At 37.5% G+C, this 16,339-nt stretch overlaps 2 protein-coding genes across 2 annotated transcripts in view; both read right to left on the reverse strand.

Moving 5' to 3' along the window:
• The window catches only part of LOC122986720 (fucolectin-7-like), a 65,365-nt gene that overhangs the window by 10,980 nt on the left and 38,046 nt on the right, over positions 1-16,339 (reverse strand). The gene's annotated exons all lie outside the window — the stretch shown is intronic.
• On the reverse strand, positions 337-3,207 carry LOC122986725 (fucolectin-1-like). The gene is made up of 5 exons (XM_044358045.1): positions 3,144-3,207; positions 2,309-2,603; positions 1,932-2,086; positions 675-957; positions 337-487 (listed from the first exon to the last, which is right to left on the reverse strand). Exons 1-5 carry the CDS (start codon positions 3,205-3,207, stop codon positions 337-339), a joined length of 948 nt encoding a protein of 315 aa, XP_044213980.1.

Raw genomic sequence — 16,339 nt, forward strand, 5'->3', positions numbered from 1 at the left:
AGATACATGACTCCAAATGAATGCTAATGTTGTTTTATATTGACAGGATGTGTGAATTGGCAACTGTTTGCTAACATATTAGCCACAACAATTTTATTCAGCTAGATGATGTTGTCAGGTCTGTGTTTGTCAGCTTGTTTTGGAATTATTCTGCCCCCTAGTGGTCAAACATTTATTGATGCAGCTTTAATGTGATCTAATCATATGTTGTCTCTAATGATGTCAATGTCATAAGTTAAGCTTAAGCTATGATTTTAACCAGAATCTGTAAAAGAGCATCAGCTAAATACCAGCTATGTAAATTGTCATTGTTATACATTTTAAACCTTGTCAGATCTAATCCAGTCTAGAGCCATACACCTCCACCTCACACAGGACCAGGTAGTCCGTTCTATTAGGAAGGATTATGTTAACATAGCGACCGTCCATCCCCTTACAGTCCAACGTTATGACAAAACCTCCAGGGGTTTCTGGGATCACAGCACACCTAGGAGAAAAATAAATTATTTTGTTAACTTATTGAGTGATCAGTTTAATAAATGGATAAGCCTATTAATTTTTGGTTTTAAAGGTTAATATAAATATAAGTTACTGCTAACAAACCCAATGACAAATATCCATTAATGACCAACTTTTAGTCATAGTAGTATTTTAATTAATGGACTCTAGGGTACCTGGGATTGCTGTTGCCATTGTTCACAATAGAATCTCCGATGCGGATCTCAGCTCCATTGAGTGTATATGAGTAATAATTTTCTGTGACTATCTTAACAAAAAACACTTTATAGGTTTTCCGCAGGTCCAGTCGCCACCAGGGACTGGGTATGTATGTTGTGAAAGTGCAGGAGCCATCTGCATAGTTGCTGTCAGGATTCCCATCTATAGCATGATATGCATCGCCAAGATATGAATACAATGTTGACTGTGAGGCTCTTCCTTGAAGTGCCAGGTTCTCTCCTGTACAAAAGGACACAGTTGCAAACATCAGCACTGATACCTAGTTTTCCTTGCTATCTCTAAAACAAAGTGGCCCCAATTTGTGGAACCTAAAAGTCAAAACTATTTGCACATTGTTGTCCTTTCCAGTAGTGGTAAACTGCAGTGAAATATGGAGAGTTTCTATATAGTTGTGCAGATGCTTGTTGCAAAACTTGAAGATGTGCCAGATTTTATGTTGTGTATCAGAATCCAAAGTGTTTATTTTTCCTATTATTATTCAACACATTTGCAAACCATCAAACATCCCAGCAACTTTTGAGAAATATTTCTTTATATGATTTATCAGTTCTTATGTCCTATGAATAATTTAAAAGATGTTCATCATTTTTTCTAAATAAACCAGCTGACTGGATACTGCTGAGTCTCACTGCGTTCCCATTTACACCTGGTATTAACCTGTGTTCTGAATCTGGATACATTATCTGAATAAAAACTTTCAATTCATTGGTTTTGCATTTATAGCTGGTATTAAAATGCATTCTGGTTTTTTGGCAGTGGTGCACACATTATGATCATATAATGTTTTTTCAGAGATCACATCATTAGGTTCAGCACCATGGACAGCGGTCTACACTGCTGATGGACTGATTTGGGCTAAACTGAAAATGTTTGTTGTCCTGTTTCCTCATTCAGTTTTTTTGTAAATATATGAAAAAATATATCACATGAACTGTAAGAACATCTTGGTCCTGAATCTAACAGGCTGTCTAGCCTACATGGTCCATAATACCATACTGACTGTTTGTGCCTGTCCACATCCTTGGAAAATAAAATCCTTGCAATATTTAAATCTGCTGTGGGTTTTGTGGGACTTTCAGGCTGGACAGTCTGATATCAACCTCTGATCTGTGAGTATATAGCGACTGATTAGTTGAGAATAAATACCACACATTCACTTCATCTATACAACATAGTATGGCTCAAGTTCTCACCAGTTGGGGCACGGTACCCATAAACCTCCACTTCGCAGAGTGTTAGAGTCCTTTGTGAACCAGGTAGAAGCACAGTCACATAACGTCCCTGCACACGATTACTGAAAGTCAGATTGAATGAATCCCCAGCAGAGATTTTAGAAATTACACCAACCCTAAAAGAGAAAGAGATACAGCAGCTCATTAATTATGTTCTGTATCTACTTGGTGGTGTCTGACAGTAGCGTCATTCTTAAAGAATCAGGTCGTTGTGACTGGGCTGACTGGACCGAGGTTGAAGGTTTAATCCTTAAACCTGACATTGAAATCCTGCAAAAGAAAATGATGATCAAAGTTCAGTTTCTCTGGAAGATATAAAGGTACAGAGTTGCACTCACACTGGGTTTGTGGCACCATTATCTTGTAAAGAGTTGCCGATGTGAATCTCTGCTCCATCAATCTTGTCTGCACAGCAGTCTCCTCTGTTGGTGATGACGACAGAGGTGACGATGTAGGACTCCAGCAGGTCCACCCTCCACCAGGGGTCGGGCTGTTCCATAGTGTGGCTGCATGAACCAGCTGAGAAACTAGATTCACGGTTTCCATCAATAGCATTGTAGGCAGCCCCAAAAACATTCTCCGTTCCCTGGGAGCAGTGTGACTGAGTTGCTTTGCCACGCAAGGCCACATTTTCTATGAAAGAAATACACACGTTTTCCCCAAAACTTAATGTTGGTTATTACTGTAGAGGCATTTATATCACACCTGAAAACCTCTGCATGCCCAACCTGTGATCTGCATTATTGTGATTTAAAGAATTTTGAAGGCCTGTCAGTGGTGTGTCTCTAGGGATGTCAGTTGGTCAGTTGGTCTGTCAGACACTTTGACCGTGACTGATTTGTATAAGATTTTTATAAGGTTAAAAAATGCACAAATTATTCTTACCATGTTGGTTTAGTGCTCCTGAAATTGTCTAAATGTCCCTAGATTTTTGATAGTGGGAGCAAAATTTACCCACCAAAAGTTTCTTCAGTTGTGACAGAACAGGTTTATATTGACAGTACAGCAATCTTATCATACCTCCACCTTTTCTAAATTGTATATAATATATTAGCCATTATTAAAATAAATATAGATATTAAATTACAGCACCAGATGTGTATTTTGAGAAATTTGATGATTTGATGTTTTAAGATTAACACATAAATACAGATATTCCCCCATCATACTTACGATAGGTATAGACCGAGTGCATCCCCAAGAGGAGCAGCAAATGAAATAACACACTGTGATCCATAATTCTAGTTGAGACAAACAAGAGAACGATTCATTGATATAATTAAAACTGCAAGTAACATTTCAAGCACATTTTGACTATTTGAACTTCAAGAAGAACAAGAAAAAGATGAAAGAAGAGAGATGTGAGAACTTTGCTTTTCTTTTCTTGTAAAATGTAAAAATATTTTTCATGACTCATCAGTTACATACATTTATCCATCATACAAAAACACCTAACTGTTAGTAGGGTGTTTGTGTTTGGATTTCAGCTGAAAAAAACTGTTTACATTTGGCTGTACAGTAAATATATACACCAGTTGCTCCACTGTAGTATTTCTGACAAAGTAGCTGACCGAAGAGTGTTTGCTGTAGTGTTAAACCGCACTTGCTGCTACAGTGATAACCACAGGTGTCGCCAAATCAAACAGGACTGAAATCTTAAGGTATTTATTTTTTTGTGATATTGCTACTTCTACTAAAGTAAAGGATGTCAATACTTTTTCACAGATGACTATACAATGTACCATTGGTCATGATGAATAATCAGTTATCTGTATATTCAAATAGCCTACTATTTGCAATTGTTGTTTTCTATTGTGTTCAAACACGTCTTAAAGTTACACAACTATGCAAATGGCAAGAATAAAACTAGCAGGGATTTGTTGGCCATCATGTGTTATTTATGAGCACCAAATGCAATACAAAGTCAATGCAAAGATGCAAATTTGTGTCCGAGCGAGTTGAAAATGTTTCAACTTGAGCAAAAAATTTGCACATATCGCAGCGTTTCATGAATGTACCTGATGAACATACAGGATGGACAGGGCAAAGGAGAGAGACTGGAGGGAAATAAAAAAGAACCAGAGTTCCTGGTGAGTTGAGTTCAGTCAGAGGCTGAACTGAACAAAAAAACACAGACACACTCCCACAGACACGGCCGGTACCTTCTGTTTCTAGCTACAGTGAATATTTTAACCAGTGATATTTTAGGGGAGTTACTAGGATAAATAAGAAAAGACCAATGAGAGGATCTGAGGTGTGTTCACATCATATCATTCTAAAGTATAAATCAGATTGTATTGCCTGACAATGTTAGTTGCTCTGCGCAGAATAACTCATCTTTGCATGTTGTCAATTCAATAAAGACTTTACACTTTTCTGAAAACTTGCCTCTCAGTTTGTGTTTTGTCTCCAAGGTTAACTCTACCACAGGTCGCATGGAAAAAAGTGCTAGACAATTCAACTCTAGCAGAGGACAAGCGTGTGCGTGAGATCAGCATGACTGGTATTCTGATGATTTATGTTACCTTGTCGAAAAATGCTACCATAGTGCAAAATGATAGCAGAGAGTATTTTCTTTAAAATTGGCTGAATGACTGTACTAAAATAAAAGAGTAATAGTTATGTTTACCCATGTTAACCATGCCTGCATCTCCCTACCTTCCCAATTGCTCCCCAGTGAACAACCACTTTTTGTTTGGTGTGAACACAGCATTACAGGTTACTCCTACACTTTGCTGTTGTGGAGTGAGACATGTATTATTCACTTTTAGCGAACACATTTTGTACTTCAAAGTTTGCTCTTTAGGACGTTTTTCCATTTAATTCTACTAAGTCTGATAATCATTGGCCCAGGTCAGTAAAACAGGATACAACGAGATGGATTGATGAAATAAATAAAATGAGAGAAATGAGAAATCAAATGCTTACCCTGATTCCTGGTTAGCTGATACAGGCTTTAGAAGCTGGGAACTTCTTAATTGTTGGACAGAGATCAGTTTTCCCACTAGCCCTTTAACCACATCTGTTGATCAAAAACTAAGCTCTTTGTATAAAATCTCCCCAATACAGTAGATCATTAATAAAGATCACATCCATCTCAGACACTATCCAATGATATCACATCATGAGGTCAACTCCCATGCACATGTATCATACTAAACAGGCAAAATAAGGAGAGAGCTTTTGTCAGTGTCAGACTTTAGACTGCGAGCTATGGCTATTTCCTGGAGGCTATTTCCATGTATATTTAGCTTTGACAAAGCAGGACATTATGAAAAAATGTTCAAATGTAAAAGTGATGAAAGAAACAAACAAGAAATTAAGAAACAAGAAATAAAATCTTGTAGTAAGCGCCCTTCAAAATATGTTAAATTACACGTTTGAATAAATAAATCTAGTAGTAAATCTAGTAGTCTAACCAGCAGTAAACATGCCAGCAGGTTAGCTCACCAGTGGAAGAGCTAGCACAGGCCTTTAAAAAAAAAGTTATATATATCTGTTAAATTTACAGTCATAACCAAATTAATTAATTAAAGTAGCCTACAACAAAATGTATCACTCAATTGTGGTAGATTACACTTTAACTGTAAAAAATCTAGTCATCAGTCAGACCAATAATGATGAAATCAAAAGGACAACACAGAAGGCTGTTTCAATGATTTTTTTTTATTTCAGCAACAATGACATCCACACACTGTAAAAAAAAGAAATACACAGTAAATTATTTTTATTAAAAATATTCACCATAAAATAAAGGCTGTAATTAAAAATTAAACCAAAAAATTAAAATAATGGAATATTATAGTTTTTTTTTATCAGGATTATTCAATTACTTAAGGGTCTTGAATGTTAAATTACATTGAATCCTATGTAAAAAATACAAAAAATACACATCCCATTACTGAATATAAATTTAAGGCAACTGTCTGTTTTTTTACTGCAAAACTTTAAATTTAATGTAAAAAAATGTAAAATAAATAAATAAATGGTAAAAAAAAAAAAACGGTAGAAAATCTGGCAGCAAAAGTTGCCAAACAGTTAGTGTCAAATAACAGTAAAAAATCCTACAAAAAATCCTAATTCTACAGAGAATACAGATATTTACTGTAGACATTATCTGCATTTTTACAGTCCAACTGTTGTAAAATAAAAATAAAAATTCATTATAAAATATTGCTAGAACGTTAAACAAATGTATAAATCTGCACAAAAAAAGAAAAACATTGAAGAAATACCTTAAAATTACCTAATTTAAATAAAGGCTTGTTTTATACAGTATTCTTTTGTAAATTCATAGAATTATCCAATTTATCCTTAAGAATGTCACATCAAAGCACAGATTTCTTGATGTAAAACACAAAAAAGTTATGTAAAATTATACTCAAATTACCCTCCTTTAATTCCCATTAATGGCATCTTGAGAGTTTTAGGCTTTAATTGTATGTGATTATCTCACCTATTTACAGTAAATTCCTGGTAAATATTGGTTTTATACTGTACAAAAAATAGGATCATGTGAAAATGGCTTACAAAATTTGATTTTAATAATCATTACTTTATATTTTATTTAACATTATTTGAAAGTAATTACAAGCAACTATCCAATATATCTATATATATAGATATATAGAGTGTGTGTGTGTGTGTGTGTGTGTGTGTGTGTGTGTATATATATATATATATATATATATACACACACACATATATATATATATATATATATAGCAGCATAGAGATGTTAGCATTTACCTCAAAAAACCACTGTGCTAATGCTGATGGATAGGAAAGATTGGGGAGATTCCTATGTTAACAACTTGACAAAATTACATTTTATCCATTCAATTTGAGTTTTAGGCTCAGGAAGCCCCTAGTGTTGCTGCAGACTCTTAGTCTTGTTATATTAACAATTAATGAAATTACCATTTATAATGTGATTAACCCACAGACAATTATCACCCAACTGCATTTCCCCTCAGCTCTATGGAGTTTTTTAGCATCTTTCAGTTCATTGTATTGGTTTTATGGCCCTCAACTTGTCCCTGCAGCCCAAAAAGCATTTTCCCCATAGACCACCATTGTAAAAGAGACATCTGTAAAACTGTTGACAGGACACCTCGAACTGCATACAATGTCAATTATGACTCTTTCTGTTATGAACTTTTGATCCATGGAGGTTTTACATTTGTAAAACTTTCCTCAAGCCAACAAAAGAGATTTAAAAATCTGTGACATCATCACAATGTAAAGTCTATGGGCTAGCGGGAACTCGCAGGCGGGGCCATTTGGGGAAACACTACTGTGCATATTCAGTGGGTTGCACAACACGGAAGCAAACCCGGAAGCTAGAAACTTTTTTTGGCATATGCGCCAGCCGAGCAATTCCTGTAGGACAGATCTGCAGCCCGTTGATCCTGTGTTCACAGCAGTCTCCTCTGTTGGTGATGGTGATGGAGGTGACGATGTAGGAGTCCAGCAGGTCCACTCTCCACCAGGGGTCAGTCTGTTCATCAGTATGGGTGTATGAACCGGCCGTGAAAGTGGAGTCACGGTTTCCATCAATGACGCTGTAAAATGTTTTGTAAAGTATTATTCTCAGGCAGTGAAAAGTGAGTCAAGAGAGCCTGGATACTTAGAACTTGGTCTACTAAGATGATCTGATGCAGAAAGAAATGAAAGGTGTTACCTGGAGACCCGGACACAGAGAGCGCTTTCTTCCTGGAGTCTGATGATTCAACTAAAAAGAAGTCAAATCCTGTAAAACAACACACTGCTGTGCTATTTATATGCGTCTTTTTCTTCACCTCTACATCAGTTGAACCATATCCAACCAATCATCAGAAATCAGTTCATATTCATGTCAACAGTGTCCAATCATGTTGCATCCTTGACACTTAAATTACAGTGCACCCCTGAGATGTCCCCAAAATATCAGACAGGTGCAGGCAAAGACTAAAAATCGTATAAAAACAACAGTAATCAAACATTCAGAAAATGCTTAGTGGCAAATTTTTACTTTGCACAATGTTGACATTCTCTTGAACTTCTTTGTTTTTTGCTAGTATCACTTGAATCTTTTGGTGTGTCAACATCCCAGTGTTCTGCTACTTCCCTTTTTATGATCTGAAAACACACAAACACATCAAATTCTCTACAATTTACTTGCACCTGTAACTATGAATATTATGGTATTACAGTTGGTGTTATACCTTATTCAGATCATGGGCCATATGATTATTAATATTGATATAAATGGAAAGGCTGTGAATGATTGGACAAAAAGTCTCTGCCAGTTATATTTGGCAAAACTCTGGTGTTCTGCTGTCACTTGTGCTATACAAGATACAGCGGCTCCAAGTTTGACCTCTGAGATTACTTCTTTTTCTGAGTAGCTCTGCTTCAACGAGCTAGATTGCACATCTCTGTGTAGCTAGAAAAGTCTAGAAAGGACAGAGATGAAGCTCCCTCCACAATATTTTGTTACATCTATTCTCAAAGCTCCAATACTGATATTTACACTACACTGAATTACATTATTACGTGTAATGTGAAAACTGTCACTCGTAGTGACAAACATAATTATCACCAACAGAGCCTATTAGCCTCTTTTGCTTATTGTTTTGGTTTTACACATTTGTATGGCTTAGTCTCACTACTCAAAAGGCTCTGATAAACCCATAGTACACTTAAGAGAGAAAAGACACGACCACACTCATTGATATGCAGCCTTTAATAATGCAAGCAGACTAATGTTTCAACACTGTGTCTACATCAGAATGAAAGAGGACAAAGGCATAAGGCAAACACACATATGTAGTCAACTCAGGATAAGTGTACATTTGTTACTGGGTAGAAGGTTGAACAGGAATTCAAACATATTGGATAATGTCCAGATGCCGAACAAGAATTGTGTGAAATCAAGAGCAAAAGATTCATGTTTTGCAGCAGACATAATATCATGAATTAGAAGAAGTATGACAAATTCAGCTCTTCATCTAGTATCTAGAAGCTATAGAACAGATATTTTTTGTCAGGAGTCATGGACACCAAACTAGAGCTAAAAAGAGACTGGATATTGGATTCACATTCATCCTGCAGGTAGATACATGACTCCAAATGAATGCAACTGTTTGCTAACATATTAGCCACAACAATTGTATTCAGCTAGATGATGTTGTCAGGGCTGTGTTTGTCAGTTTATTTTGGAATTATTCTGCCCCCTAGTGGTCAAACATTTATTAATGCAGCTTTAATGTGATCTGACTGTATGTTGTCTCTAATGATGTCAATGTCATAAGTAAAGCTTAAGCTATGATTGCAACCAGAATCTATAAAAGCGCATCAGCTAAATACTAGCTATGTAAATTGTCATTTTGAACCTCGTCAGATCTAATCCAGTCTAGAGCCATACACCTCCACCTCACACAGGGTAAGGTACTCTTTTCTTCCAGGAATGACTATGTTAATGTAGTGACCATCCATCCCGTTACACTGGAATGTTTGGGTAAAACCTTCAGAGATGTGTGAGATCACAGCACACCTAGGGGAAAAAGAAATTACTTTTACATGGATACTCATATTTGGTTTTAGAGGTTAATATAAATATAAGTTAATGCTAAATAACCTAATGACGAATATCCATAAATGACCAACTTTCAGTCATAGTAGTATTTCAATAATGGGCTTTAAACTACCTGGGATTGTTGTTGCCGTTGTTTGCAAGAGAATCTCCAATGCGGATCTCAGCTCCATTGAGTCGTTGTGCATGTGCATCTCTGTTGGTTATCTTAACAGAAAACACTTTATGGGTTTTCTGCAGGTCCAGTCGCCACCAGGGACTGGATTCATGGCTAGTGCAAGAGCAAGAGGCCTTGTCCCAGTTGCTGGCACGATTCCCATCTATAGCATAATATGCATTGCCAAGATATGAATACAATGATGACTGTGAGGCTTTTCCTTGGACCGCCAGGTTCTCTCCTGTAGGAAAGAGCACATTTGCAAACATCAGCACTGATACGTAGTTTTCCTTGCTATCTGTAGAACAAAGTGGCTCCAATTTGTGAATGTCTTGAACCTAAAAGTCACAACTATTTGCACATTGTTGTCCTTTCCAGTAGTGGGAAACTGAAGTGGAATATGGAGAGTTTATGTATAGTTGGGCAAATGCTTGTTGCAAAATTTGAAGGATGCACCAGCAGTTGAAGATGTGCCAGATTTCATGTTGTGTATCAGAATCCAAAGTATTTGCAAAGATTTTTCGGCAACTACAGCAGAATCCCAGTGACATTTAAGAAACTAAAGACTAATTTAAAAGATGTTCATTGTTTTTCTAAATAAACCAGCTGACCAGGTACTGCTGAGTGTCACCATGGTCCCATTTACACCTGGTATTAACTGGTGTTCTGAATCTGGATGCATTATCTGAATAATGACATTCAATTCATGGCTTTTTGCATTTACACCTGGTATAAAATGTGTTCTCATTTTCTCTGTTGTGCCCGCATTGCTATCAGATTTCAATATGCAAATTAGCTAGGCCTGTCTGGCAGACTTGTCAACAAACATCTGCATCCCAGGTAACTGTGGCCACGAACAGACGCCATTCTTTTCTAAATAACTGTTCATAATGTACAGATTACATTTACACCTGGCTGAGATCCAATCACAATGCGAGCCTTACAACCTCCAAATGTTATCTTACCAATCCAATTGCAAATCTTTTTTATGCACTCACACATTGGAAATTATTTGTGCAAATCTTTTTCATTTGTTCACAAAATGTCATGCACAGCTACAGATCTCCTTACAGCTTCAAAATTTAAATGTATTTTGTTCAGATATTTTTTACACGTTGTAACATTTGAATTCATTTGATCAAGATGTTTTTACACATTCACACATTTGAATGTAGTCATACAAAATGTTTTCACACATATGGACTTATGACCCTAATTTGAGCCCATAGTTTTCCTTATCCAGATACAGATGGCATTTTAATACCAGGTGTAAATGTTTTAATTCCATGCTCAAGTTAAGACACATTTATACCCCATTTACACCTGGCATTAACATGTGATCTGTATCTGAATATGTTATCTGGATAAGAAATGTCAATGCACTCAGAATGCATTCTGATCATAATGTGATCAGATTGGCCAGATAACATTTGGAGGTGGTCGGGCTCGCATTGTGATCAGATCTCAGCCAGGTGTAAATGTAATCCCTATCTGTACAGGGTGACCACAAGAAAAAAATCATCCCATTAAGTTGAAAGGTCACCTCGCTCTTCCTGCCAGCTAAAGCGAGCTCTGTAAAAGCTACAAGTAGCTGTAACTAGAAGTCCCTCGCAAAAAAGTGAATGACGTCCATTTGTGGCAGCAGTTTCCTTGACCTGGGACGCAATATGTTTGCTGACAAGTCTGCCAGCTCTGCCTAGAAACTTTGCAACCAGATGTAAATGCACAGACTGATTGATTGGATTTCATTATCCAGAAAATGTATCAAGATTCAGAACACATGTTAACACCAGGTGTAAATGGGGCCTCAGTTCAAATTGATACCACCTTGCAAAGCAGAGATCTATTTGCAGCAGGAAGTAAATGCATTTCGCTCGTTTTCTTCATTTAAATGAATGCTGTTCAAATTCTGCTGTGACCACAGCTGTAAAGAAAATGAAGCGCCACCATCACCTAGCAAATTAAATTTGTGTGGCTTCAGCCACATATTCAATTCTCACCAGTTGGGGCACGGTACCCGTAGACTTCCACTTCACAGAGTGTGAGGACCCTTCCTGAACCAGGTAAAACCACAGCCACATAACGTCCCTCCACGTGTTTTGTAACAGTTACTGTATAAGACCTGCCTGCTGGGATACTAGGAATTACAGCAACCCTAAAAGAGAGAGAGGAAACAGAATTATAAAATGCATGAATGCATTTCATAACTAAAGTACTTTAATGTTATGTATTAAAAAAAACTTCAGTCATTAAATTACTTTACGGATTACATTAATAATTACACTTATTGGCTTTTTACTCATAAAGCTTCTATTGAACTTACAGTGCAATGAGTGTAGTTGTCATCAACTTGAGTACTTCACCTGGTTCATTGTCCTCTGCTCCGCTGTGTGTGCAGCACACACACACTGGAGCCCTCCCTGAAACATGAGTGGAGTGGTCAGGATCCAGCGCGACCATGAATGACAGCAAAACACAGCAGAGACTGTTTATTTATGCTATTTACCTAATTTATGCGCACTTGTTTCATTTCAGCTCAGTGTGAGAGTCTCTACTGTGTTTTTCTGTCATTTATGGCTACTTTGTCTCCTCTCCTCTGCTTAATTAATAATTAATAATTAATAATTATCTTTGATAATAATTAATTATTAGTAGCCAAGGCCCAACAAAATGGTGCCCCGTGTGAGGCAGAGTATTATTGGCAATTATTCCTAACTGTGCAATATTAATTTCAGAACAATTTTGGCCAGTACCAAAATTTTGGAATTTAAAACTTTTAGACTATCCAAAAGCCTTATATTCAACACAACTAGTCTGCCACAAGAGCAGATATCTAGCTGTACTTACAAACAAGTGCAGTGTGGTGAGATTTTATTTTTCAAATCAATTTTAGCTAAAGAAATTGGTAACCCAAATCCTGAGTTATTGATAACTAACATTGTAGGTGTTTACAGTGTTTATAGTGTGAGATTGCTCCTAGCTGCTAGCTGCTAGCCACTCAGGTTGAACCTACTCTGTAGGGAGTGTAAGAATTTCAGTTCAGCATTCGAATACCACATATTCAATGCAATCTAGTGAAGCTGTTGTAGTGTGTTCATAAAAACATGCAGCCATAAAAACAGGGCACAGGACAATATATAACACAATATAGCAACCACATGGAGAAAGTGTGAGGTGTATTAAGTAAATTAAAGCTTGGCCAGCATAAGCTGTGTCTCCAGCATAAGCAGGAGACACAGGTTCGCAGGTGGGTGTTGGAACCAGGTGACTGGGAAAGGTGTAAATGGAGAGTTGCATGGAAATGCAGAGGCCTGGAGAGTGTGTGAGAGTGTGGCTGAAGGCAGGGACAGAGGCAGGATGGACAAAATAAAAACCACTGACACCGCTGTTGTGACAGTAGCAGCCCATGAAGTTTCCTTCCCCTTATTAGGTATTCGGTCCCATTTAGAGAATTAGACCACCTTGTTTTATGCTGACTGTAATATTCTATGAAACAGGAAAAATTGTGTCTAGCTGGTGGACAAATTCACTTATGTGTATTTTTGGTTTCACTTGAAATCACTAAAACACTTTGCTAAATTGCCATCACATCCACCATGAAAATACAGCTGCAAAATGTAAACACACAAAGAAGAAACAAATTTTCATCCATGATTGTTTCCCAAACCATGCTGAAATAGAGAATGCAGACTCAAAGGTTTTTTGACTGTCCACTGATGTCCTCTGGCGGCTTTCTGGCTTGTGTGCAGCTCTCTGTAAGCTTGAAATGAGCTGCATAAGTAACTCCAGTGCACATTTTGTTTTATGATGTTTTCATACCAGTATGATATAACCGGACTTTTGTAAGTGACAGTAAGCCTTTATAAAGAAATATAATGCTGCTTAATACTAACTTTGTCTTTGATAACTGGCTGTTCTGCCAGGAAACGTATTAGCCACCTGCGTTCTATAAACACACCATCAGTGGCCTTAGATGTGGTTGTTGTAGGATTTCCCCCTTTAGAGGAATAAGGTAATCTACAGCCTATTTCTCAGTTTTATCTAGTCATAGGGCGCCAATTTTGAAAATAATTGCACATTTCTATTACATACTGTAGATGACCTAGTTTTATAAATCATCATATTTACAGCAGTGAAATTCCTCTTTAAGTACTCCTCATTAACCATCTTGCTCTTAAATCTTTACATATCCTGTATTTATGCTGTTTTTCTTTTTTAATATTTTAATACATTGTGTAAAGCACCTTGAATTCCCCTTGTGTATAAAATGTGATATGAAAATAAACTTGCCTAGTCTCACTACACAGGATCCAGGATCTAGGATCAGGATTGGTGGCTGAATGCAAAGGAACACAGCAACATTGGCAATCTGTCAGAGGACAATAATAAGAGGGCAGGTATATTTACACAATGGAGTAATAATGAAATGATCAGGAAAAAAAGAGCATGTGTGCTGGCAGATGACAATCAGGTGATGACTGTTGCAGGTACAGGGTGATTGGAGAGGTGACTGGGAAAGATGGGAAAGTCTGGGGTCATCTGGAGGTCAGGTAATTAATGGCAGCGAAGGGAGAGTTCAATGGAAGTGCAGGAGACTGGGGAAGTGAGAGTGTGGCTGAAGGCAGGATGGGAAAAATAAATACCACAGAGACAGCTGTTGTGATAACAGCAGTCTATGGAGACAGTGTGTATTAGATCCACTGAAAGTTTATCTAAAGCCCTCAACTCATGCAGACTGCAAACAGCAGTAACATATGTGCTATTCTTGAAGGTTCAATCCAGTATTGTTTGCTGGTTTAGACCCCAGTGTGTCAGAGAATAAAGTACTGCTTAAAGGCCTAGTAGCAGTTTCAGCCATAATTCAGCGTAATCTGGGAATAAAAATAAATTGCCTGAGGCTTGGAAACATGCAAAAACACTGCCTACAACTGCAGCAACATTCAAATAACATGGATTTGGTTTAGGCTACACAAAGTAATGTGATTCTGCACACCTGACATTTGGCATGAATTTGAGTAGTAGTTGCAACCTGACTGGACTTTTCATAGGGCACCAATTTCAAAAATAATTGTACATTTCTACTACATAGGTGACTTAGTTTTATGAATTCATCACATTACATAACAGCAGTGGAATTCCTCTTTAAAGTCCCCCTCCAATCAAAAATGTGTTTTTCTTGTTTCATCAGTTGGATTTTTGCTCTTCACTGTGTGTCACAATATGTGTTTTCACATTCATCTGATGAGGGAAAGTTTCTTCCATAGTTACAGTCATTTAGAAAAGGTTGTTACTTTATGTTGTTATTTTATTACTCTTGGAACAGAAAGAGGAAATATAGCGTAATAAAGATATAATAATTTTTATAGTAGTTTTATAGTAACTTTGAAAGATATTGAATTGTTTTGACTAATTTGGATGGCTGAAGCCTCATAATAGCTTCAAATAAAGATTTTGTTCCCCATCACCTACTTTGTAAACACATTTGGAGGGGATCTCTTAATGGTCAGTATGAACAGGAGGGATGATAACAGCAAGAAAAACAGATACAAATGTTCATTTGGGTACCTGACTGTTGTCTTAAGACAGACTTGAAAAAATTGTGAGCTTAAAAGTTTAATATAAAGTGCTTTATGATCCAGACCAACATGTCAGGCTCTTAAAGATTTCATTTTATTTCAGCAAAGATGATATATGATGCAGTAGCAGGCAATGGCAGTACAATTACAAGGTCAGAAATAACAAACTTTATTTATACAACACTTAAAAACATTTGAAAGATGGCACTGATTCTGCCAGCCTCGAATCTTCAGGCAGGAAGTTCCAGAGCTGAGGGGCCCTGATTGCAAAAGCCCGGTGCCCTTCAGTCTTGAGTTGTGAATTAGAAACAGCCAGAAGTGACGATCTGAAGCTGCACTCCAATAACTCAGCGATATAGTGTGGCAAGAGAATAGGATGTTAAACACTAACCAGTGTAATCAAAAGAATCCAACTACACCACCCTGGGGTTTTTACCCAGGGACAAATGTTACCCCAGACCAGTACCAATAACCCAAAAAGGCAATCACTAAGACAGCTGTCAGAGTCTGCTCTCCCCCTCACCTGTTGCTGTGGGAATCATCCAATCATCCAATCATTCAGTCTCACTCTCTGCTCTGCCACACCCCTCGTTAATTCAACCACCTTCACCTGGCGCTCCCACCTGCTCATCATCTGCAATCAGCCAGTATATAAGCTGCCTCGGCCCACTCCCTCCTTGTCAGATTGTCTACGCTACTATGCTCAGTCATCTTGCTATCTTCACTGGACTGCCTTCCCGGTTTCTGATCAGCTTGTCTTCGACCATCGCCCCTCGTCTCTGCCCCGGTAAACCCACCAGCCTTCTGTCCCTGACTCTGAGTTCTGCCTGCCTGTTCCCTGGTCTTTGTCTGCTGTGGGAGTGGAAGATCGGGGTTCAAAAACTGTGTTTCTCTGACCGTGCTAATATTGCCCTGACATCGTGTGAAATAGACTGCAAAGTTTATACCCGTGTCATTTGTGCTGCTATTGGGTCCAACCTATACCCGTTACAACAGCGAGAGACGTGGTTCCAGCCATCAATAATTCTTTATTTTAACAGTTGCAAAAATGTGTAAAAAA

Source organism: Thunnus albacares, chromosome 8 (genome assembly GCF_914725855.1).
Source record: "Thunnus albacares chromosome 8, fThuAlb1.1, whole genome shotgun sequence".
NCBI lineage: Eukaryota > Metazoa > Chordata > Actinopteri > Scombriformes > Scombridae > Thunnus > Thunnus albacares.

Coding starts and splice junctions, on each gene's coding strand:
- LOC122986725 (XM_044358045.1), bottom strand. CDS start 3,207: ATGGATCACAGTGTGTTATTTCATTTGCTGCTCCTCTTGGGGATGCAC. Junction 2,604..3,143: donor GCACTCGGTCTATACCTATC/GTAAGTATGATG, acceptor TTTCTTTCATAG/AAAATGTGGCCTTGCGTGGC. Junction 958..1,931: donor TGGGTACCGTGCCCCAACTG/GTGAGAACTTGA, acceptor CCTTTTGTACAG/GAGAGAACCTGGCACTTCAA.